The 23,646-nt window shown below is 38.1% G+C and overlaps 1 protein-coding gene and 1 pseudogene across 3 annotated transcripts in view; one reads left to right on the top strand and one right to left on the bottom strand.

The window, feature by feature from the left end:
* Positions 1–23,646, bottom strand: part of TNRC6B (trinucleotide repeat containing adaptor 6B) — a 246,682-nt gene that overhangs the window by 131,057 nt on the left and 91,979 nt on the right. For all 3 annotated transcript variants that reach the window (XM_068560730.1, XM_068560733.1, XM_068560732.1), the window contains exon 4: positions 21,723–21,790. In XM_068560730.1, coding sequence (XP_068416831.1) covers positions 21,723–21,790 — 68 coding nt within the window. The remainder of the gene's footprint in view (positions 1–21,722; positions 21,791–23,646) is intronic.
* LOC137775155 (U3 small nucleolar ribonucleoprotein protein IMP3-like) lies at positions 13,562–14,120 on the top strand (annotated as a pseudogene).

Below are 23,646 nucleotides of genomic sequence, written 5' to 3'. Positions count from 1 at the left end.
ACACTGAATGTGAAAGTGGCAACAGCATAAGGGTAACAGATGAACAAAATATAAAAACCTTTATTGGTTTATAGAAATGTGCTCAGTTGCTAACGATTCTTACAGATCCTGGAGCTTGGCTCACTTGCTACAGTTATTCTCTGGATGTTTGGGCAAGCACAGGCTGGCAAACTACTCTTTAAAAAGGGGCTTAAACAACACCTTACCCAAACAAGAGACTTTCGTCTTTAAAGACTGAGGTGAAATAAAGGACACAACTGATCTCTAACAAGCTCCTAAAATGCACAGGAAAAGACTGAAAGGAAATATACCAAAGTATAATCTGTGAATGCCAACTCAGAGAGGTTAAGTGACTTATCCCAATCACACAGCTAGACAGCTGCAGAACAGTGACTGGTTTCCCAACTGAACTCCACATTTATTGTTTCGGGTGTATGTATGTTTGGTACCTCCTCCCCGCACCCCAAATAAAAACTATGCTACAGCACAGCAAGCTGGCAGATCTGAGTCACCTTTAATCCCCTCCCCCACCACCTGAGGAAGTAGCTCGGCAGCTGACCTAGAGTCAGCGCTAAATTTAAAACCTACCTGGTTTCCCCCATTTCTAAGAGCCTTCTTCTGACTCAGTGCATCTTGCTTTCAACCCACCTAAGAAAACCACACTGGGTTTGCGTCTCTAGCCCAGGGGCTAACAGGCTGTGTAACCTTAGTTAGGCAACTCCCTTTACCTTCCAGGCCTCAGTTTTCTCATTTGTGGAATGTAAGGATTGGCCATCAGTAGACGGTATCTTTGATTCCTTTCAGCCCTAAAACTGTACTCGGCTTCTTTGTTTTTAGCAGTTCTGTTTCATCTTATCCTTGCCATCTCAAAAGTCATTACCCCAGGAAAGTTTTCCTTGACCCTCCCCGTCTAGACCAGGCCTTCCTGTTCAACACTCCCATAACTTCCCTTACTACTTCTTCATAGCACTGGGCATAACTGCAATTTATTATTTGTCAAAGAACTTGCTTATAGTTGGTCGTCCCCAGTATGTATAAGGACACATACCACATCTTCCTTCACTGCTGTGTGAGGCCCGACACCTACCTAGCCCCACATAGTAGGTACATAAATGAATGAATTAATGACTTAGACCTCCATTCAGAAGTGCTGGGCCGAACAGAGGAAATGTGCTATCCAAATACAAGGAATAAAAGTCACATAGTTTCCAGAAAATCATCTCCATCTATTTGTTTTAAGGACTGCTTGAGGAAATAAAGTAACTAAAATGATAGAAAGTGGGCAAAAGTGCCCTGTGACTATCAGACTCCATCTATCTCTATGAACCAGAAAAGCTCGGATTCCACGGTGTGATTCTCCCAAATGAACTGGGCTGACCAAGCGTAATCTGACATGCCAGCCAGCACAGAGCTGATGGATTCTGTAAGCCCAGCGTTCCTTGAAAAGGATCCTACGAGCCCTTTCTAAATCCCACACTTTTGTCATCCTGGCTTCTGGGTCCTTATACAGTCTCCCTCCTTCGCTTTTTCCACTGTGATAGAAGAACCAGAAAGGAGCTGTTTCAGGGCAGGCAGAAGCCAATGCCTAGATGATCTGGCAGCTTGAATATTTATGGCGTAAACGCTTCCACTGTCTTTGCACAGACCCGAGTGGAGTAGGAGCCAGGACCTGAACTGACAATTGAGATTGTAAGCAAAAGCAGGAAGCTCCAAGGATGGAAATTTTGAACATTTAGTCTATTTTTATCCTTCCAATACCTTCCAGATGAGCTACGGAAAGCTTACTTATGTGGCGCATGCTCAACATGTTAAAATGCACGGAAATTGTACAGCTGCCTTGTTTTAATTTGTGACGGACAGAATTTCTTTATAAGACTGAGTTTTGCCAAGTCTCCACTCCTCAATGCAGAATATTATCGTGTAAACGTGACTATGTGTTTCCTTGTGTTATAGCAAGCTGCACAAAAAGTAGAGAAACAAACACATTTTAAAGCAAAATATTAGTTCTATTTTCAAATGATGTGATCAACAATTTTCTTCAACCTCCAGGAATCTTCTTCTTGGTGAGATACCTCTAAACGTAAAACAATTAGTCCAATTGTTCATCTAAAAGAAAGAAGTGTAATAAATGCACTATTTCCCCTGTATTTCCAGGCATTTTGGACTTTGTGATATAGTTATATTTATTGTACTGTTTTCATATGAACAATTAGACAGCGTTTTTCAATTGTATTACAAGGTGAGGCTACAAAGTAACAAAAATGAATTTACTTTTAAAACAAATAAACCTGAACTTACATGCTCAAATGAGTGTTATCTTTCAAAGTTGGCACCTTCGGTGACTATATAACCACTACTAAAATATTTCTATGAGGAAACACGATTGAAAAATAATGAACTGAACATATTTAACTCAAAAATCTACAAAAATGAGTAATGAACTCAAAAAATAAATTAACAATGATAAAATCATAAAGAGTAGACTGAATCTTTATTGATTCAAAAAACTTTTGTTTTAAAATGAACCTATCTACAAAACAGAAACAGACTCACAGACACAGAGAACAGACTTGTGGTTGCCAAGGGAGAGGTGTGTAGGGAAGGGATGGACTGGGAGTTCAGGTTTAGCAGATGCAAACTATTACATATAGAATGGATAAACAACAGGGAACCATATTCAATATCCGAGATAAACCATAATAGAAAAGAATACTTAAAAATTTACATATATGGGGCTTCTCTGGTGGTGCAGTGGTTATGAATCCGCCTGCCAATGCAGGGGACACGGGTTCAAGCCCTGGTCCAGGAAGATCCCACATGCCGTGGAGCAACTAAGCCTGTGAGCCACAACTACTGAGCTTGCGCTCTAGAGCCTGTGAGCCACAACTACTGAGCCCGTGTGCCACAACTACTGAAGCCCACGCACCTAGAGCCTGTGCTCTGCAACAAGAGAAGCCACTGCAATGAGAAGCCTGCGCACTGCAACAAAGAGCAGCCCCCGCTCGCCGCAACTAGAGAAAGGCCGTGCGCAGCAACGAAGACCCAATGCAGCGAAAAAAAAAATAAATAAAAATAAATTTTAAAAAGTTTATAATATATGTATAATACTTTGCAGTACAGCAGAAATTAACACTGTAAATCAACTATACTTAAAATTTTAAAAAAATTTTGTTTTAAAAAATAAATAACTGGGTATATACCTGGAGAAAACCATAATTCGAAAAGATACATGCACCCCAATGTTCACTCCAGCACTATTTACAATAGCCAATCAACCTAAATGTCTATTGACAGATGAATGGATAGAGAAGATGTGGTATACATATGCATATAATAGAATACTACTCAGCCATAAAAAAGAATGAAATAATGCCATTTGCAGCAACACGGAGAGACCTAGAGATTATCATACTAAGTGAAGTAAGCCAGATAGACAAAGACAAATACCATATGATATCGCTTATATATGGAATCTAAAAGAATGATACAAATGAGCTTATTTACAAAACAGAAAGAGACTCACAGACAAAGAAAACAAACTTATAGTTACCAAAGGGTAAAGGGGGAGTGGGGGAAGGGATAAATTAGGAGGTTGGGATTAACTTATACACACTATTATATATAAAATAGATAACCAACAAGGACCTATTGCATAGCACAGGGAACTATACTCAATATTTAGTAATAACCTATAAGGGAAAAGAATCTGAAAAGGAATATATATATATACACACACACACATATCTGTAACTGAATCACTGTGCTGTACACCTGAAACTAACACAATACTGTAAATCAACTATACTTCAATGAAAATAATAACAATAAAATTTTAAAATTAAGTTTTAAAAATTAAAAATAAATAAATAAATAAAAGTGGATAATCCTTTGGAAAGTCTGATCAATTAAAAATAAGAGAGAAGTTATAAATTAACATTAGGGCTGAGAATGGGACATTATAATCACAGATTTGGAGAGGACTTTTTTAAACTGTGAAAGAATTATACATAACTTTATGTCAATAAACCTGAAGATTAAATAAAATGGATGATAGCCAAGGAAAACAGGAATTACCAAGGTCAACTCAAGAAAAGTTATGAAAATAACAACAAAAACCCATTGCAGAAATGTGTTAGATAATTATTCAAAGAACTAGCCACTGAAACTACGTCAGGCACAAGTGGTTTTCTTCTATCAAACAGATAATTTCATGTTATCTCTACTGTTCCCGAACTTACGGAGACAGAAGAGAAAGCTTCCTAATTTCTTCTATGAGGCTAACATATTCCTGATACCCATCTGGACTAAGGACGCGGTATGAAAAATAAAACTACAGACCAATCTTCATTTGTGAAGACGAACACAAAAATCCTAAGTAAAATATTAGCAAATAGAATTTACCAGTTTTAAGAGAATAATTCATTATGACCATGTAGGGTTTATACCAACAATTCAAGGAATGGTAAACTACAAAATCTATTAACATAACTCTTCATTTCTTCAACAAGTATGCATTAACTGCTTTCTCTGTGTCTGTGCTAGGTGCTGCGGATACAGTAGTATCAAACAGGGTAGGTTCTCGTCCACATGGAGCCAATATCCTCATGGGAGAAGGAAATTCACTGAGAAGGAAGTAAAGAGTTGATGGGATATGGAAAAACTGAGAGAGGCTCACTTCAGATCAGGTGGTTAGGGAAGGCTTTTCTCAGGAGGGGCATTTAAGCTGAGTTGAAAAGCAATTGCTTGAGTGTTGAAAGAATAAGAGGGATGATCAGGAGGCTAGGTCAGGTGACCAGGGAAGAGAGGTGGGAGACAAGCCGAGGAGGTAGGAGGAGCTAGATCATAGTGGGTCTTGCAGGCCACAGAAAGGATGTTATTGTTAAGAATGGTGGAAAGTCACAAAAGAATTTTAAAGCAGGAGAGTGAACAGTGCCATTTTATCCATTACGCAGTCTCCACTTAATATCTCGGATCGACAAGCTTTTTAAGGGTCTAGGCAAATGTTTGGGACCTGAAAAAATATATTTACAAGTCCAAAATACAAAAAGAAAATTATAACCATAAAAATTAATAAATGCTTCAGTGTCCTTGGAATATAACACCCAACAATTTTCATTCACTAAGTTTAGCATTTATAAGGTTTCATTACATTTGAAAATAATTCTCACTTTGCAAAAAATACTAAATATGTTAATCATTAAGAAATCTTAGGTGATTACAAATTAAGTCAGTTATTAGTAGCCAAAGAATTTCAGAAGCAAAATTATTAAAATTCTTTTAACATACGATAGCAAAAATAAATAAAACCACGTATTTAATATGGGATGAGGGACTTTCCTGGTGGTCCAGTAGTTAAGAGTCCGCCCTCCAATGCAGGGGACACGGGTTCAATCCCTGGTTGGGGAACTAAGATCGCGGGGCAACTAAGCCCACGCGCCGCAAATAAGACCCAACCCAGCCAACTAAATAAACAAATATTTTTTTAAAAAAATAGGGAATGAGGGTACCTTTTAATATGTTTCCTATAAAGTGGGACAAAGTCTCCAAAACCTCCCAAAGTAAACATTCCAAGGACCCATGGAGGTCTTACTACCACTTTAGGAGAGACAGGATCAGAGTTATGTGTTCAAAAGCTCATCCTAGCTTCTATATGGAGAATACACTACAGAGGACCAAGTGGAAAAGCAGAGACAAGTTGGAAGGCAACTGTGGACTTCTAGGTGAGGGAGAATAGCCTGGATCAGATGGATGTGGTAGAGGGGCTTCTATCGTAAGTTAGATAACTGGTTGTTGTTAAGAATGCAATCTGTGGGACTTCCCTGGTGGTCCAGTGGCTAAGACTCCATGTTCCCAATGCAGGGGGCCTGGGTTCGATCCCTGGTCAGGGAACTAGATCCCACATGCCGCAACTAAAGATCCTGCATGGGGGCTTCCCTGGTGGCACAGTGCTTAAGAATCCACCTGCCAATGCAGGGGACATGGGTTCGAGCCCTGGTCCGGGAAGATCCCACATGCCGTGGGGCAACTAAGCCCGTGCGGCACAACTACCGAGCCTGCGCTCTAGAGACCGCGAACCACAACTACTGAAGCCTGTGCTCCTAGAACCTGTGCTCTGCAACAAGAGAAGCCACCGCAATGAGAAGCCTGCGCACCACAACGAGGAGTAGCCCCTGCTCACTGCAACTAGAGATGGCCCGCGCGCAGCAACGAAGACTCAACGCAGCCAAAAATAAAATAAATAAATTTATTAAAAATATATATATATGCTGCATGCCACAACTAAAAGATCCCGCGTGCTGCAACTAAGACCCGGTACAGCCAATTAAGTAAATATTTAAAAAAAAAAAAAAAAGAAAAAGAATGCAATCTGTGACCATGAAGTATAGTAAGGCCAATCCACCCTTTCAAAAATAAGACTCCAAACTCTGAACTCACTGTTCATTCAGTCAAGAACCATCTTTTAAGCATCTACTATGTATTAGATGCTGTGCTAGAACCAAGCCCAGGAGGGTACAAAGAGGATTTTAACACCTTGAAGGACATAGAGACATGTAAATCCATAATTAAAATATAGCATGGTAACTGCCATAATTAAAGTATAAATAGAGATATATAGATAGTTACGCTATAAGAATACAAAGAACTAACTGCTGAGAGTCAGAAAAGGTTACACAGGAGAGGTAAGATTTTAAACGGAGTCTTAAAGAATCAGTAGGAGTTTGTCGTGTAGAAAACAGAGGAAAGGCAAAAGCTTTTCTAAGTTTTATCAACTTCAGCACTACCAAATGACAGCGATGAAGAAGGCTGACGAGAAATAAATGTAAGAACTAAGTTTTTTCAGAATTTTTGTCCCCAACAAAGTCAGAAGGTATATAGACAGAAATAGTAGCCAAAACTACAGTGGAATCTCTAACACAACTAGAATCCAAAATCTTTGGAGAAGGTTAGCATTTACACTCTTATTACACATTTATAAATTAGAATGCTAGCAGACCTTTTAAGGAACACTAAAAAAAAATTCTCAGAGTCTTTAGAACCAAACCTCAAAAATCAAATTTGCGTCTGGAGGATGCCTTCCTTGACACTTCTGTTTGAGTTCAGTGTCCTCTGTGCTTCCTGGCACCCTGTACATGCCTCTATGGAAGCACCTTCAAACCCTATTGTTATTGTTACCCATTTACTTGGTGCTTCCCCCTCTAAACTATGAGCTTCTTAAGGGCAGGGTATATGGTTATTATTTCTATCTCTAGTACATAGGAAGAATTCAATTAATGTTTGCTGAATGAATGACCAAATGAATAAGCAAAAGAATGAATAGATGAATACTATTAACCTGGGTATTTATAAGATGCAAAAGAAACAACACTTAACATCCTATAATTAGGAGATAAGACACTGGACAGTCAACAAGAAAGTATAAGATAAATTGTTAACTATATGGTTCCAACCCTCAGAGAGACAGGAGTTAGAAAATTGAGACACTATAGCTCATTTGAGCTGAGTTTCAAAGGAAGGACAGAATCAGAATGGTCAAATTAGATGTTTCAGCAATGTGTGCCATCCTGTCGTTACAATGGTGGAGTTGGTAGGTGTGCCCGGGCCAAACAGTGGGGCTCCATGGCCCCAAAAGAGTGCTGAATTTTTACTGCACATGCTCAATAATGCATAGGGTAATGCTGAACTTAAGGGCTTAGGGGTAGATTCTCTGGTCATTGAGCACATCCAGGTGAATGAAGTCCCCAGGACGTGGTGCAGGACTTAACAGAGCTCATGGTCAGATCAACCCATACATGGGCTCTCCCTGCCACACTGAGATATCCTTACTGAAAAGGAACAGATTGTTCCTAAACCAGAAGAAGAGGTTGCACAGAAGAAAAAGATATTCCAGAAGAAACAAAAACTTACGGACCAGAATAAATGCCCCCAAAAAATAAATGCAAATAAAAGTAAAACAAAAAACAAAACCAGAAGAATGCAAAAAACCCAGATGCTTCAATATGAAGCTAATGAAGCTTTAGCTGCAGGACCCCTCACTTTCATGGGGCTCTCCCAAAGCCCTAGGAGGGGTCCTGAAACTATGCCCAGATGATCTCTTTTTTTTTTCTTGTAGTAAAATATGTAAAATTTACCATCTTAACCATTTTTAAGTGTACAGTTCAGCAGTGTTAAATATATTCACATTGTTGTGAAACAGATCTCCAGAACTTCTTCATCTTGCAAGTCTGAAATTGTATACCCATTAAACAACTCCCCCTCCCCCCAGCTCCTGGTAACCACCATTTTACTTTCTATTTATATAAATTTGACTACTTTAGATACCTCATAAAAGTAGGATCATACAGTATTTGTCTTTTTGTGACTGGCTTATTTCACTTATAATATTTTCAAGGTTCCATCCATGTTGTAGCATTTAATAGGATTTCCATCTTTTTATGAGTGAATAATATTCCATTTCCTATATATACCACATTTTGTTTATCCATTCATCCACCAATGGGACACCTGAGTTGATTCTACCCCTTGGCTATTATGAATAACGCTGCTATGAATATGAGTGTGCAAATATTTCTTCAAGACCTTGCTTTCAATTCTTTTGGATACATACCCAGAAAGGGGATTCCTGGATAATTTGGTAGTTCTATTTTTGATTTTTTGAGGAAACTCTACACTGTTTTCCATAGAAGTTATACCATTTTATCATCCCACCAATAGTGCACAAAGGTTCCAATTTCTCCATATCCTTGCCAACATTTGTTATTTTGGTTTTTTTTTTTTTTTGATAGTAGTTGTCCTGGTGGGTATGAAATGACATCTCATTGTGGTTTTGATTTGCATTTCCTTGATGATTAGTGATGCTGAGCATCTTTTCATATGCGTAAAGGCCATTTATGTTATCATCTTTGGAGAAATGTCTACTCAAGGCCCTTGGACATTTTTTAATCAGGTTATTTGATTTTTGCTGTTGTTGAGTTGTTCTTTATATATTCTGGATATTAATCTCTTATTAGATAATATGATTTGCAAATATTTCCTCACAATCTGTAGAATGCCTTTTTACTCTATGACTGTGTTCTTTGATGCATAAAAATTTTAAACTTTGATGTAGTTCCATTTGTCTATTTTTGCTTTTATGCCTATGTTTTGGTGTCATATCCAAAAAACCACTGCCAAGTCCAGTGTCATGAAGCTTTTCTCCTATGTTTTCTTTTAGGAGTTTTATAGGTGTAGGTCTTAGGCTTAGGTCTTTGATCCATGTTGAGTTAATATTTGTATATAGTGTAAGATAAGGGTCCAACTTCATTCTTTTGCAAATGGGTATTGAAAATTCCCATTGCCATATGTTGAAAAGACTCTCTGTTCCCCACTGAATGGTCTTAGCACCTTTGTCAAAGATAATCTGACCTTATATGAGGGTTTATTTCTGGGCTTTCTATTCTTTCCATTTGGCTATTTGCCTGTCTTAATGCCAGTACCACACTGTTTTTGATTACTGTAGCTTTGTAATATATTTTGAAATTAGGAGTGTGAGTTCTCCAACTTTGTTCCAAATGACCAATTATTTTTAAAAATGTGCAAAGACAATGTATTTTTCCTCACAATCTTAACACAGACTGTCAAAACCACAGTCTCTTTCCATCTCAACTTCCCCCCACCATGATCCCCTCTGTCAATGGAGTAAGAGTGGCTGTAGGCATTTGGGGGATTCCTAAAGGGAAAGCTGTGTTGATGATATTCTATTGGTTTTGTTTTATTTTTTTTAATTAATTAATTTATTTTTGGCTGCATTGGGTCTTCGCTGCGGTGCATGGGCTTCTCACTGCGGTGGCTTCTCTTGTTGCAGAGCACAGGCTCTAGGCGCAAGGGCTTCAGTAGTTGTGGCATGCAGGCTCAGTAGTTGTGGCTTGCGGGCTTAGTTGCTCTGCAGCATGTGGGATCTTCCCAGACCAGGGCTCGAACCCGTGTCCCCTGCATTGGCAGGTGGATTCTTAACCACTGTACCCCCAGGGAACTCCCTTTGGTTTTAATGGAATATATTTATGTGGCTCTCAGTCACTTCCTTGTATGGCTGAGTTACTATTAACCATCCTGTGTACAAAGATGTTGCTGGGCCAACTCACTGTGCATACTGACAGAAATGTGCAGGGCCAGATCATACCATGATATAAATGTGTCAATTCAAAGAGTATTTCAGGGTAGTCAATATACGAGAAAAAAATGAAGCCTTGCAATCTTATAGCTTATTTATAAAAGATACTTGCTTGAGGTTTTCCCAAAATTGATAACAATCTTACAAATTTATATGATGTAGCCAATAACAGGTTGTGAAGATGAAAGGAACTTCTCTAATCTATCAATAACAAACAACATATTTTGGTCAACCATGCTATAGGAAACACTGAATTATCTCCATCTCTTTTTAGAAAATATCACAGAATTGTCGTAATATGAAGGGTCAATCAAAGAGTAAGCAGCCAAAAAATGTTGGGAAAAAAACATTACAGCAATGTGTTAGGCAAATATTAATACAAATTAATATAAATATGTTATTCTTCTGAATTTTGTATTTGTCAACTTTTAAGTTGCCATTTTTGTGATTTCTTTCCTCATTGTAAATAAATATTCACTTTTGTACCAATTATGTATTTGAAATTTTCTTTTTCTTTTTTAAAAATTTTATTGGAGTACAGTTGATTTACAATGTTGTGTTAGCAAAGTGATTCAGTTATACATATATGTATATTCATCCTTTTTTAGATTCTTTTCTCATATAGGTTATCACAGAATATTGAGTAGAGTTCCCTGTGCTATACAGTAGGTCCTTGTTGGTTATCTGACTTTCTTTTTCCTAAAGAGCATTCCCACAAAACCTAGATTTGCTCCTGGTCAGAAAGAAGGGTCTCTTTGCCTGAACAAAGGCATGAGAGGGGGAAGGAAACGAGATATGCATGGAAGACCTTACTGAGAGACACTGGGCAGGAGCAGGAAGATCCTTTAAACAGTAGAGAAAATATGCATAAGTAGGCTAAAGGCATCTTATGGAGGCCCTTGGAAGCAAAGAAAGAGTTCAGACTTGCATAGAAAATCTTTTTTTTTTTTTTTTTTTTTTGTGCAAAATAATAATCTACTGGCTTACAGGTAGGGACACTTAAAGAGAAGAATCTGTTAAAGCTGGATCTGTTGGAATATATTTAAGAAAGTAGTGAATATAAAGTCAAACGTGACAGGTTACCAATTCACTTTTCTTCTGCTAACAATAAATAAAATATTCTGAAGTTAGGATTTTTAGTTACCTCACTTCAGATTTTCAAAGTTAGTGTGCAGAACAGGGATTCTTAACAGTCTGTGGAAACTTACTGACATCTTCATTTATTCAGTATATATTTATTGACGTTTTCTGGTGCCAATGGCAGTGACCACGCTGGCAAAAGTTTCTGTTCTTGTAGAGCTGAAGACAGAGCAAAAAGCCTTAGCCTGACCTTTCACTGCCTGCCATCATGTTGTACCTCCTCTTTACTACAATCTCCCTCCCCCTCCACCCCGTGCTTCTGCCAAAACCTCAGTTCACAGACTCCTAGTGGGAAAGGAAAGGCGCAGTGCTTAGGGCAGGACTTGTGTCCATACCCTCCAGTGAACATAGAATTTGGGAGAAATAAACACTACCTTCTCCTCATAACACCACTGGAAATTCTTGCAACTGAACATGCATTTCGTTATCTATATTTACATAATGCTATGTATTTCAAAACATTTTACAACTATACGATAACAGTAATGTCTCCAAAAAAGCAGCCTTAAAACAATAATTTCAAGGAACTGTGCAAATACATTTTACTACATTTTGCCTTTCAAGTAATATTTTTCCATGAAAGCATATTATTTGTCCATAAGTAAAATATAAGCTAAATAAATAAGACTTTTATTAAATTAACTGTAGTTTTCTGAGAGCCACATGAGCTACCCTATTCATTGTTGTTTAAAGTCACCACTTTAACCTGTAAGTGTAGCAGCAATCCACAGTCTAGTCATTTTCAATTATGAAACACAGGAAAAACCTCATAAAATAGAGTTTAGAACTTAAAGATATTTTCAAAGAATTAATTTTTTTAAGTGATTTCAACGTATATTAGAGAATTTATTAGCAACTGAAAATTTCCCAAAGACCTAGTATAAAATGTTTATGGTTATACTAAAATTCCCAGCAGCAAAAATTCCATGAGCATAACTATCTATTGAACCTCTTTGTGGCATTTTCAAAATACTAATAAACTTGAAAATAACTCTCACTTCCTTTCTCCCAAAAACAATCTGAAAAGATTATATAGAAATCCAGGGACTTCCCTGGTGGTCCAGTGGTTAAGACTCGCACTCCCAATGCAGGGGCCCCGGGTTCCATCCCTGGTCAGGGAACTAGATCCCACATGTTGCAACTAAAGATCCCACACGCGGCAACTAAAAAAGATCCTGCATGCCACAACGAAGATCCCACGTGTTGCAACTAAGATCTGGTGCAGCCAAATAAATAAATATTAAAAAAAGAAATCCAACTATTTTCCTGATGTCCAGCTTACTGCTGTGTAGTAATGATTGAGTTTACAAAGCATTCAATTTGGCACTTCTTAAAAAGTTTATTTCAACATGTATATATTTTAATGGTCCAAAGGAAAAAAAAAGTTGGTGAAAAACTGATGGTAGAAAACAGAAAATAAAATGTTAAAAACAAACAAACCAAAAAACCCTTTCCTATGGCCAAATACCAAGGTTTGTGTTTTGAAGATAATGATCTATAAAATGAGTGATTTGGAAATACTTTCATTTTCTCTGTATTTAGGAAATGCTACAGAGCTTCGCAAAGCCTTTAAATAAGCACCAAAAGAATGGTTCCCAAAGAGTTTAGTGTTAAATTCGGTAGTCAAATATAAAACAAGGGCTATCAACTGTAGAGATTTAGAAAGAATAAACTTTTAAAAGTCGTACCACAGTGTAAGATGAATGTGAGGAAGAGAGAACTGTAGGTTAAGGAGTTAGAGTAGGAGCAGAAATAACGGTAAGGACTAACTATCAGAACTTACAAAAGGTCTGTATAATTAACAATTCAGAAAAATTAAAAGGGCATTTTATAACTAGACATTTAAGTTGGGAAGAATGTAATTAGTAAGAAGAGAATTTAATCAAGACATTGTTGTTAAGACATTTAAAAAACAGCACCTCAAGCACAAAACCATATTACACCACACTGGGGTATAAAGGGTGGTGCTGACTCCCTAAATTACACTCTTCTCTCTGAATCAATATAAACCTGTCTTCAACACTTCGATTTCCTTACAGGTCTCCGATGCAAGAATAGATTCTCCCTTAGAAAGAGAAGTTAAAAAAGCACCCCAGGAGAGTAGAAATATAGAAAATGATATAATTAATTATATCAACAATCCCTAAAAGGGGGATACTGTCTATAAAATACATTATTAAATGAGATTTTTTTGGTTTTTAAAATTTTAATATGCTTTAACACAACATATATAACAGATTATCATCTCAACATAAAACAATATAGAGCATCCGAGCCGCCACCATGGTGTGGAAGCTTAAATTCCGTGAGCAGAAGCTGCTGAAGCACATGGTCTTCCTGAACTGGGAGGCCACCGATCACAACCTGCAGGAGCTGCGCGTGTCGCGGTGTCATCGTTTGCAGCGGTACGAGGACGACACACGCTACAACCAGCTGAGCCTTGCTGGGCGCGCGAGCTGCGCCTGCGCTACTGGCCGAAGCGCTGATGGACAAGTATGCTCTCGGCCTAGTACCCACATGTGGATCACTGGAGCTCTGTGATTTCCTCAAGGCCTCGTCCTTCTGCCGCCGCAGCCTGCCCACTGTACTCCTTGAGCTGCGCCTGGCGCAGCACCTCCAGGCCGCCGTGGCATTCATGGAGCAGGGCCACGTGCACAAGGGGCCCGACGTGGTCACCGACCCCACCTTCCTTGTCACGTGCAGCATGTAGGACTTCGTCACCTGGGCTGACTCGTCCAACATCAAGCGGCATGTGCTGGAGTACAATGAGGTGTGTGAAGGCTTCGATCAGGAAGCCTATCAGGTCTTGCCTCGCCAGGGCCGCATTTTATAGATGGGGAAGCTGAGAACGGATGCCTAAGATTCCATGAAGGCGTTCTCCCCAAGAGTATGGCAGTCAATCATCGGTTCTTAAGAACTTGGCTCCTCAGCTACAGGCCACGCACAGAGCCAAAGGGTATGCTCCTTTTCCACGAAATTTTCTTAGCCTTTGGACAGTTGATAATTAAATGACTGCCTTATGGGAAGCGGTTTTGTGCTGCACTGGGGAATTGTTAGTTTTTTTTTTTTTTTTTTTTGATGTGGACCATTTTTAGTCTTTATTGAATTTGTTACAATATTGCTTCTGTTTTATGTTTTGGTTTTTTGGCCAGAAGGCATGTGGAATCTTAGCTCCGCGACCAGGGATGGAAGCCTCAATCCCTGCACTGGAAGGGGGAGTCTTACCACTGGACCCCCAGGGAAGTCCCAACTGTCGGATTCTTGTACCTGAAACACTGTAGTGTGAAAGCAAGGACTCTGGGGGGGGGGTGCTCCCCCGCCCTCAGCTTTCCCTTCATTTTCTTCCCCCGCCCCCCAGCTTTCCTTTCATTTTCTTGTAGACGGACAGTTTGGTTTAATTTATTTAACTCAAATTCTTGCTCCTGTTCGTGATTAAGCAGTTTACAGATGATGAAGAGTTTGGTCTCAAGTTTTCATAAAATGGACGAGGTTTTAATGTTCAGAGTCCTTTCTCTTATTTAAAGGAATGCTCTCCTAATGCCAACAAATGACCTAACTGCTTTTTAAGCGCAAAAAATAAATAAACAAACAATATAAAAGTTATTAATTTTACATTCTTTTTTTGTACTAAGTCTTTGAAATCCAGGCTATATTTTACATTTAAGGTACATTTCAATTTGGCTGCTATTTTTTTTTATTATGGTAAAAAACATTAAATTTTATATCTTAACTATTTTTAAGTATACAGTTCAGTGGTATTAAGTATAGTCACTTTGCTTTGCAACAGATCACTAGAATTTTCTCATCCTGAACTCTATACCTATTAAATACTAATTCTCTCTCCTCTCTCCCCACAGCCATTGGCAACCACCTTTCTACTTTGTATTTCTATGATTTTGACTACATTAGATACCTCATATGGGTGGAATAATACAGTATTTGTCCTTTGTGACTGGCTTATTTTGCTTAGCATAATGCCCTTGAGGATCATGCATGTTGTAGCACGTGACAAGACTTCCTTCTTTTTTAAGGCTTCATAATATTCCATGTATGTATATACCACATTTTCTTTATCTGTTCACCTGTTAATGGACATTTGGGTTGCTTACACCTCTTGGCTATTATGAATAATGCTGCAATAAATATGTGTGTGCAAATATCTCTTTGAGATCCTGCTTTGAGAGAGTTGTTTTGTTTTTTTTTTTTAATTAATTAATTAATTTATTTATTTTTGGCTGTGTTGGGTCTTCGTTTCTGTGCGAGGGCTTTCTCTAGCTGCGGCGAGCGGGGGCCACTCTTCATCGCGGTGCGCGAGCCTCTCACTCTCGTGGCCTCTCGTTGCGGAGTGGAGGCTCCAGACGCGCAGGCTCAGTAGCTGTGGCCCACGGACCTAGCTGCTCCGCGGCATGTGGGATCCTCCCAGACCAGGGCTCGAACCCGCGTCCCCCGCATTGGCAGGCAGACTCTCAACCACTGCGCCACCAGGGAAGCCCCCGAGAGAGTTGTTTTTAATGATGACCTTTCATAAAATGAACCAAAAGAATTAAGAAAATTCAATCGATAAAAACTTACTAGAAAAATTGAATTATTTTAGTAGGTTAAAAGCAAATATCTTTTGAGAATATGAGTGAATTTCAGCATGGAGATGTAAAGCTTAGATTTGTTTATAAGCTATATTAAAATTTTTTTTAAAGGAGGAAATGAAAAAGAGGCCAAACTCATCTTGTTAATATACCAAAACTGATATCTAACTTCAAAATAATTTACAAGATAGATGACCATATGTGCGTGGGTTTATCTAAAAAAAAAAAAATTACAAGAAATGATATGCCCACAAATAACTAGACCACCACTTGTATCATAAATAAAACCAAATCAAAATCCTGCCTGGGTAGAAGCATTTTATCTGGAATGAGCTTTCAATAAGCATGATCAAACACAATCTATGAGCAAGTATCTGCTCATGTTGTGTTTTAAAAAGCTGTAATAGTTTTATATTTACCCCTGTGTCAAACACATCATGTGATTAATACTGTGTGAGTTTAGTGTAGTAATTATATGGCAATAACCTTGGTTTGTCTGATTTGCTTCAATAGCTCATAAAGTGAATATCCTCAGAAAAATGATTATATTAGATACACTAATAGTAAATAAACCTCATTAAAAAGCAATAATATTGGGACAATATATACAGACAAATGTTTAAAGCTATACATTCTACTAAATCTTATTCACATGTACACCAGAAATCAGCACAACTGATCTAAATATTAACAATTTAGCACAAATATTTTTCAATATCAAAAGACAATTATTTTTTCAAGAAGCTTTCTACATGCATAGCTACCTTAATCTACCTATTAATAGAACTTATTCCATTGAAATAAACATCACAGAAATAAAATAATTTTTTCAAGACTTCCAGAACCTATGGTAAAAATGTTAAATGAAGAAACAAGGAAAGTGGCACAGATCAGCTAACAGAAATAATTTTAGACCTAATCCTTACTAGAATTTGCTCTGTGACCTTGAGCGAGTTATATAATCCCTGTGCTCCACCTGCCTCCGTAAGTGAAAAAGGCTCTCCGTACAAGCTAATACCAATGAATGAGAGCCATTTTGGAAACCAATTCAGAAGAAAATTAAGTTAGATCTTTGCCTCATACCATACACAAAAATGAGTACCATTTCAATTAAAGGTATAAAAGTGAAAAATACAGCAGAAAAACTCAGGACATTTCATCATGTTAGGGTAGGAAAGACTTCTTTAGGAAAGCACAAAACATAGAAGCCATAAAGGCTGATTTTACTACATAAAAATGCAAATGGTTTATTAGTATGACAGATACCCCAATGTTAAAAGATAAGGCCTGGGAGAAAATATTCAGAACATCTCAAAAGACAAAGGTTAATATCTACACTTTGCAAAGGGCTCCTACAAAACTATCAAAACAATCCAAAAGAAAAATGGGAATCGTAGGTAAATAGGGTGGTAACACGAAATAAAAATCAATGGCCAATAAACGAACAAAAGACATTCCATCTTATTAGTAAGCATAAAAGTGCAAATTAAAACAATAAAATATTAGAGTGGCAAAAATTCAAAGATAAATAATTTTATTGTCATCAAAGGTGTGGAGGAGGGAGACGCAAGAGGGAAGAGATATGGGAACATATGTATATGTATAACTGATTCACTTTGTTATAAAGCAGAAACTAACACACCATTGTAAAGCAATTATACTCCAATAAAGATGTTAAAAAAAAAAAAAAAGAAATTATTTGATCAATACATTTTTTCACTCATCAAGGTAAACTCTAAAATCTGCTTCCCATGGGCCGAATGGGAATCCAACAATAAGAAAGAGAGTGTGAGTTTAACCTTGAGAAACTTAAAAGAATTTTATAATTGAGAACTGGATCTTGACATTTCTGAGGAAAATGACTGTGAGGAACACCTACCAATAGGGCGAATCAGAGAATGGATCTGAATGAATGGAAACATTGAATGGAGGTGTGGAATTCATAAACCTCAGCTAAAATTGGAGTCCCAACAGGCCTGTAGGGGTAGCTCTCAAACCCCCCCCACGCATCTTCAATCACTCTGAATAGGAAGAGACGTACACCTCCGTCTCCAGCAGGAAGATGCTGCTTACTTCACTACCCAGCCGGAAGAAGAAAAGTTCTCTCGCGGGACCACAGCCCAGCCAATCAGAGACTAGCAGTCCAACCAATGAGAAGCTTCCATACTTTGGATTCTCAGCTTCCTCCAATGGACTCTTTGGTTACTTCAGCCCCTCCCAACTCCCCCTTATTTCCTTATAAAAACAAGTTCCCCTTCCTTGTCTCTGCCCTTGCCTATGCTCCGCCATATTTCACGTATCCCGGATTGCAGTTCTGGCTATTCTTGAATAAACTCGCGTTTGCTGGTTTAAAAAAAAAAAAAAAAAGTTGTGGAGGAATAGGCACTCTTATTCACTGCTGATGGAAATGAACACTGGTATAGCTCTTTTGAAAGGTACTTTGATAGCAGCTACCTCCTTGTAAAAAAATAAACATGCCCATGAGCCAAACAGCTCCATGTCTGGACATCTATTCTACAGAAATACACCTGTGTATAAAGATATAAGAATAAGTATGTTCAATAAACTATTATTTGTAATAATCAAAGTAGCGAAGGCCACCAAAATATTTATTAGAGAAGAATGACTATAGTACATCAGTTCAACAGAATGTTTTGCAGATGTTTAAAAGAATGAAATAGACTGCAAAAGATGTCAGATGAAACAAGCAAGTCTCAGAAGAATTATATTAGGAAAAAAATCTATTTAGTTGTTTTTTCTAAATATACAGAAAATGTTTAAGAAGATGAGGAAGGGAAGGAGGGTAAAAGAAGAGTCTCATTTTTATTTCTAAATCCACACTTACTATTTGAATGTTTTATGACAACCATGTATTACTTTTATAATTAAAAAAAAAAGAATGGATGGGAATTTCATAAGTTATTCAGCAATGTGTCACTCACAGGATCTAGAATGTAGTATTCAGTTCCTAGATCCTACTACCCAGGATTCAATCATCCTTTGCTAACTGCAGTTCTGAGATACAAAAAATAAAAAATAAAAATTTTTTTCACTCTTTTTATTTCTGTTGCCTCAAACAAAAGAACACAGCACCTCTGCTCCCCACTCCCACAGAAGAGGTGGGCAGATCTATCGGAGGAAGCCCCAGAGAGAAGATTCATTTCTGCTTTATCATTTCAATATATGATAGCAGACCAAGCCCAGAAAAAAACAAACAACTCCTTCCCACTAAACAACAAAACAAAATAAAACAAGATTAATCTGTGAAAAGTCAGAGATTTGTGAAAACAAAACAATCAAGAGGAATGGTAAGGATACAACCCATGACGTTTCAAGTCTGCTGGGGCTGTTTTAAGTTCTCTAAAAGAAGTACAGTTTGTATAACATAAAACTTGTGGGAGAATCTATCCCAGCAATGTTTCCTGAATACCTAAAGAAGCTGATTCAGGATAGGGGTTACTGGAGCAGGTTTTTAAAGATAAAGACTGGTTTGTTTGGGAAATGGATACCCTTCAGAGAATAGAACCTTCATCTGTGTTTTAAAAATAGGCTTTATGCCATTTTCACTGTTTCCCCCAACTCACTCTTATCCATGAGACTTTGATCTTGACAGCTGCAATTTTGCTAGACACAATACTTCCCAGGAACATAGATCCCAAGGTTGGCAAAGAATTTGCATTCAAGAGATGTTATAAAACACTTTAAAGTCAGAAAGATCCAGTTCAAATCCTAACTTCCGTTTCAAGCTGCATTACCATGGGCAAGTTACCGACCCCAATACCTGAAGTGGAGACACTGTAAGGGTTGGAAGTAACATACACAGCACCTTAAGCAAAGTTCTCAGTGCACAGAAAACCCTCGTCAAATGGGAGCTATGATTTTTATATTATAATACCTTTGACCTGAGTCTGGGAGGGGGGAGTGGATAAGGGGGCAGGGCAACTGAAGTGTTCCTAGTTCCCTCTACTGAGACTAGTTGTTTGGCTTTCTATCTTGCTAAAGATGAATTGATTCTATCCGCCCATGCAGAATATAAGTGCATTTGACAGAATACAGCAAAGTTAGGATTTATATTGTAAGCTATTTTTAAAACTGCCTGGTTAGCAAATTAAACCAGCTGTGAAAATATCCTGGTTTCCATTCACAACAAACACAACACAAACATTCTCCTTTAATGAACCTGGCCTCAGGGCAGCATAGCATATTCTGCATAATTCATTCCTAAGGGTTTCAGAGACATAATTTTCATAAGACAGACCAAAACTAAATTATTTTCTAGGAAAAAAAAAAAAAGATGAGAGAAAAGAGTTTCTCTCTACAGATTTTCTGTAAATTCCATGAATCACTGTCCCATTCAACTTAGAAGACTACTGTCTGAATAAAAAATAGTTATGTCAGTACTTTAAGCCAGTCTTAACTGTTTTTCCTTTAAAAGGGCATATGAAACACCACTCTGCTCTGCAACATAATTTTTCAAGTTCTGTGACAGAGGGAGGAAAAAATCTACTCACTGCCACACAAAAGCTACCTAGAGGACTCTCAATTTCAGATTTAAAACTTATCACTCCTTAAGAAGTTAGAGGAGGGGCTTCCCTGGTGGCGCAGTGGTTAAGAATCTGCCTGCCAATGCAGGGGACACGGGTTTGATCCCTGGCCCGGGAAGATCCCACGTGCCGCAGAGCAACTAAGCCCGTGTGCCACAACTACTGAGCCTGTGCTCTAGAGCCCGTGAGCCACAACTACTGAGCCCACGTGCCACAACTACTGAAGCCCGCGCACCTAGAGCCTGTGCTCCACAACGAGAGAAGCCCACACACTGCAACGAAGAGTAGCCGCCGGGCTTCCCTGGTGGCGCAGTGGTTAAGAATCTGCCTGCCAATGCAGGGGACACGGGTTCGAGCCCTCGTCCGGGAAGATCCCACATGCCGCGGAGCAACTAAGCCTGTGCACCACAACTACTGAGCCTGTGCTCTAGAGCCCGGGAGCCACAACTACTGAGCCCATGTGCCACAACCACTGAAGCCTGCGCACCTAGAGCCCGTGCTCCACAACAAGAGAAGCCACGACAATGAGAAGCCTGCGCACTGCAATGAAGAGTAGCCCCCGCTCACCGCAAGTAGAGAAAGCCTGTGCACAGCAGCGAAGATGCAATACAGCCATAAATAAATAAATTAAAAAAAAAAAAAAAAGCATAGGCCCTGCTCGCCACAACCAGAGAAAAGCCCACGCAGCAACGAAGACCCAACGCAGCCAAAAATAAAATAAATAAAATACAAATAAATAAATTTATAAAAAAGAAAAAAAAAAGTTAGAGGAGACATCCTGAATTACTTAGAACGTTGGCTAAGTTATATTATTTATAATTCCTGTTCCTTTAGGGAAACAATTTGTTATTTAAACAAAGATCAGAAGTATAAGTAACTAATGGAATAGAATTTCAGGAAGTATTATTCAAATGAATTCACACTTGGAATGCAGGGTAACAACAGTCTATTAATTAAGTTCACTTCATAAAGACATTGCTAAGAAAAGGATATACCATTTTACGCTGTCTTTGGAAATCAACCAGACTGAGTTAGTTCAGTTTGGAACATCCTAAGCCTTAAAGCCTTTGCTAAAGCGTGACATAAATTTTGATTAGTCAAGTGTGAAAAACTACAAAGCCAACTTTCTTGTCCCTCCAGTTAGTCTGTCTATAAATAGAAGCAATGCATTAACAGCCACCAAAGCAATTCGTGAGTTCCACAATGTGCCCAACATATACATCCCTTGCAAACATGCTCTCAGCATGTTTAACCAAAGTGTTTCTGAAGATCTGTAATAAGACCCTTTTTAAATAAACTGTAACTCACTGTTTGCTTTCTTCACCAGGAGGTGGAGTCTTGCCATGCCCTTCCATTACAAAATCCTCCTGTTCCACCTGCAAAGGCAAGTACCACAGTCAGCAGTAGTCAGTAACTAAGATGCAATCACTCCAAAGTGCCAGGGCCTGTGCTTACAGAACCGCATGGCATTTCACTATACTGCCTAGGACAGAAGCCTCAGCCAGTGGTTTTCACTCTCCAGGTTTGCTTATGGCATCTCTGCTTGGGTGACCAGATTTGCAGAATAAAAAAGGAAGCATGCTGATTTGCAATTCGTAATTGTGACAAAAGATGAGCATCCAGAATATAATAAAGAATTGCTATGAATCAGTAAGAAGAAGACAACCTACCAGAAAAATTTACAAAATTATTGAGTAGGAATTTCACTGAGGGGGACACATAAATGGCCCTAAACTTATGAAAAGATGTTCAATCTCCTGTCAATCAGGAAAATGCAAATTAAAACCACAAAGAGATACCATTTCACAACCACCAGGCTGGCTAAAATTAAAAAGTTGGGCAATACCAAGTGTTGACAAGGGTGCAGAGCAACAGCAACTCTCATCCATTCCCAGTGGGAGGGAAAATTGGTACCACTACTTTTAATAAGTTTGCCCTTACCTAGTACACTTGACTATGTACTTACTGTACAAACCAGTGGTTGCACTTCTAGGTACATACCCTAGAGAAACTTCTGCACATATACAAAAATATTTTTTGGAGCATTATTTTTAACAGGAAAAAAAAATAAACATTCATCAACAATAAAGTAGATAAATAGGCTATGGTGTTTTAAGACAATAGAATATTATACTGCATGAAAATGAATGAACTACAGAAACACACCTCAACCTGGATGAGTTACAAAAACACAATACTAGGTGAAAGAAGCAAGTCACAAAAGAATACATACACAGTTTAAATCCATTAATATAAAATTCCAATATATACATTTTTAAGCCATATATATGTATATATAGACATGTATGTATATTTATGGTTTATAAAACTATAAAGAAAAGGGAATAACTATTACAAAACTTAAGCTAATTAGTATCTTAGGGAGTCAGGCAAGAGGGATTCGATCAGGAAGGGACACATGGTGGTTTCTGGGGTATGGTTAAATTCTATTTCTTGGCCTATGTAGTAGGTATATGGGCATTTATTTTATAATTATTCTTTTAACTGTATGTTTTTCTTTTCTCTTTTATATGTATGGTTTATTTCTCAATGCAAATTTTCAAAGGAAAAAGAAAGCATTTTACTATTCCAGATGGTTTACTGATCAATAAAGGAAGATAAGTACAGAGATAGAGCTACCTCCACAAACTGGGACTATCAGTCCTATGAAAACTTCCCCAAAAGGCATAATCTTAAAATATCAAACAGAAGTATTCAAGGAGATAGATATCAACAGATGTATTCAAGGATTATTCCCTACTTAGAAAAATACCGTCCATTTCTTATAGAACCTAGTAATCTGGAAGACAGACAACAGTAACATAGATACACACCATAATGAAACCTAAATAAAACAAAAGGCTTTCCAGCTCTGCAACCCTCTGCAGTCTTCATTTCTCAGAAATACTGGAGAAGATGGAATAGTATTAAGAGGCTATGTTTCAAAAAGAACAGAAAAATCGAGAGGCTTACTTTATTTCCATTAAAAGGAGAAACTGGAGGAAGTGTAAGCAAGAATAATAAAAGACACATACTGCATACTGTGAAATTCAAACCAGGTTTCGACTTTTATTCTTCTCTACGGACTTCCTGATTCTGCAGCCTACCAGATTTTGCCAAGGAGAGGGAGGATTCTTCCATCCTAAATTTACACAGTGATCTAAACCTCCAGAAGAAAAAACATGGCTATAATGTTGCAAAGGGAACTTTATGAGGAGCTGGAGATGATCTT

Source organism: Eschrichtius robustus, chromosome 13 (genome assembly GCF_028021215.1).
Source record: "Eschrichtius robustus isolate mEscRob2 chromosome 13, mEscRob2.pri, whole genome shotgun sequence".
Lineage (NCBI taxonomy): Eukaryota > Metazoa > Chordata > Mammalia > Artiodactyla > Eschrichtiidae > Eschrichtius > Eschrichtius robustus.
The sequence above is the reverse complement of the archived record's forward strand: the minus strand, read 5'-3'. Positions and strand labels throughout refer to the sequence as shown.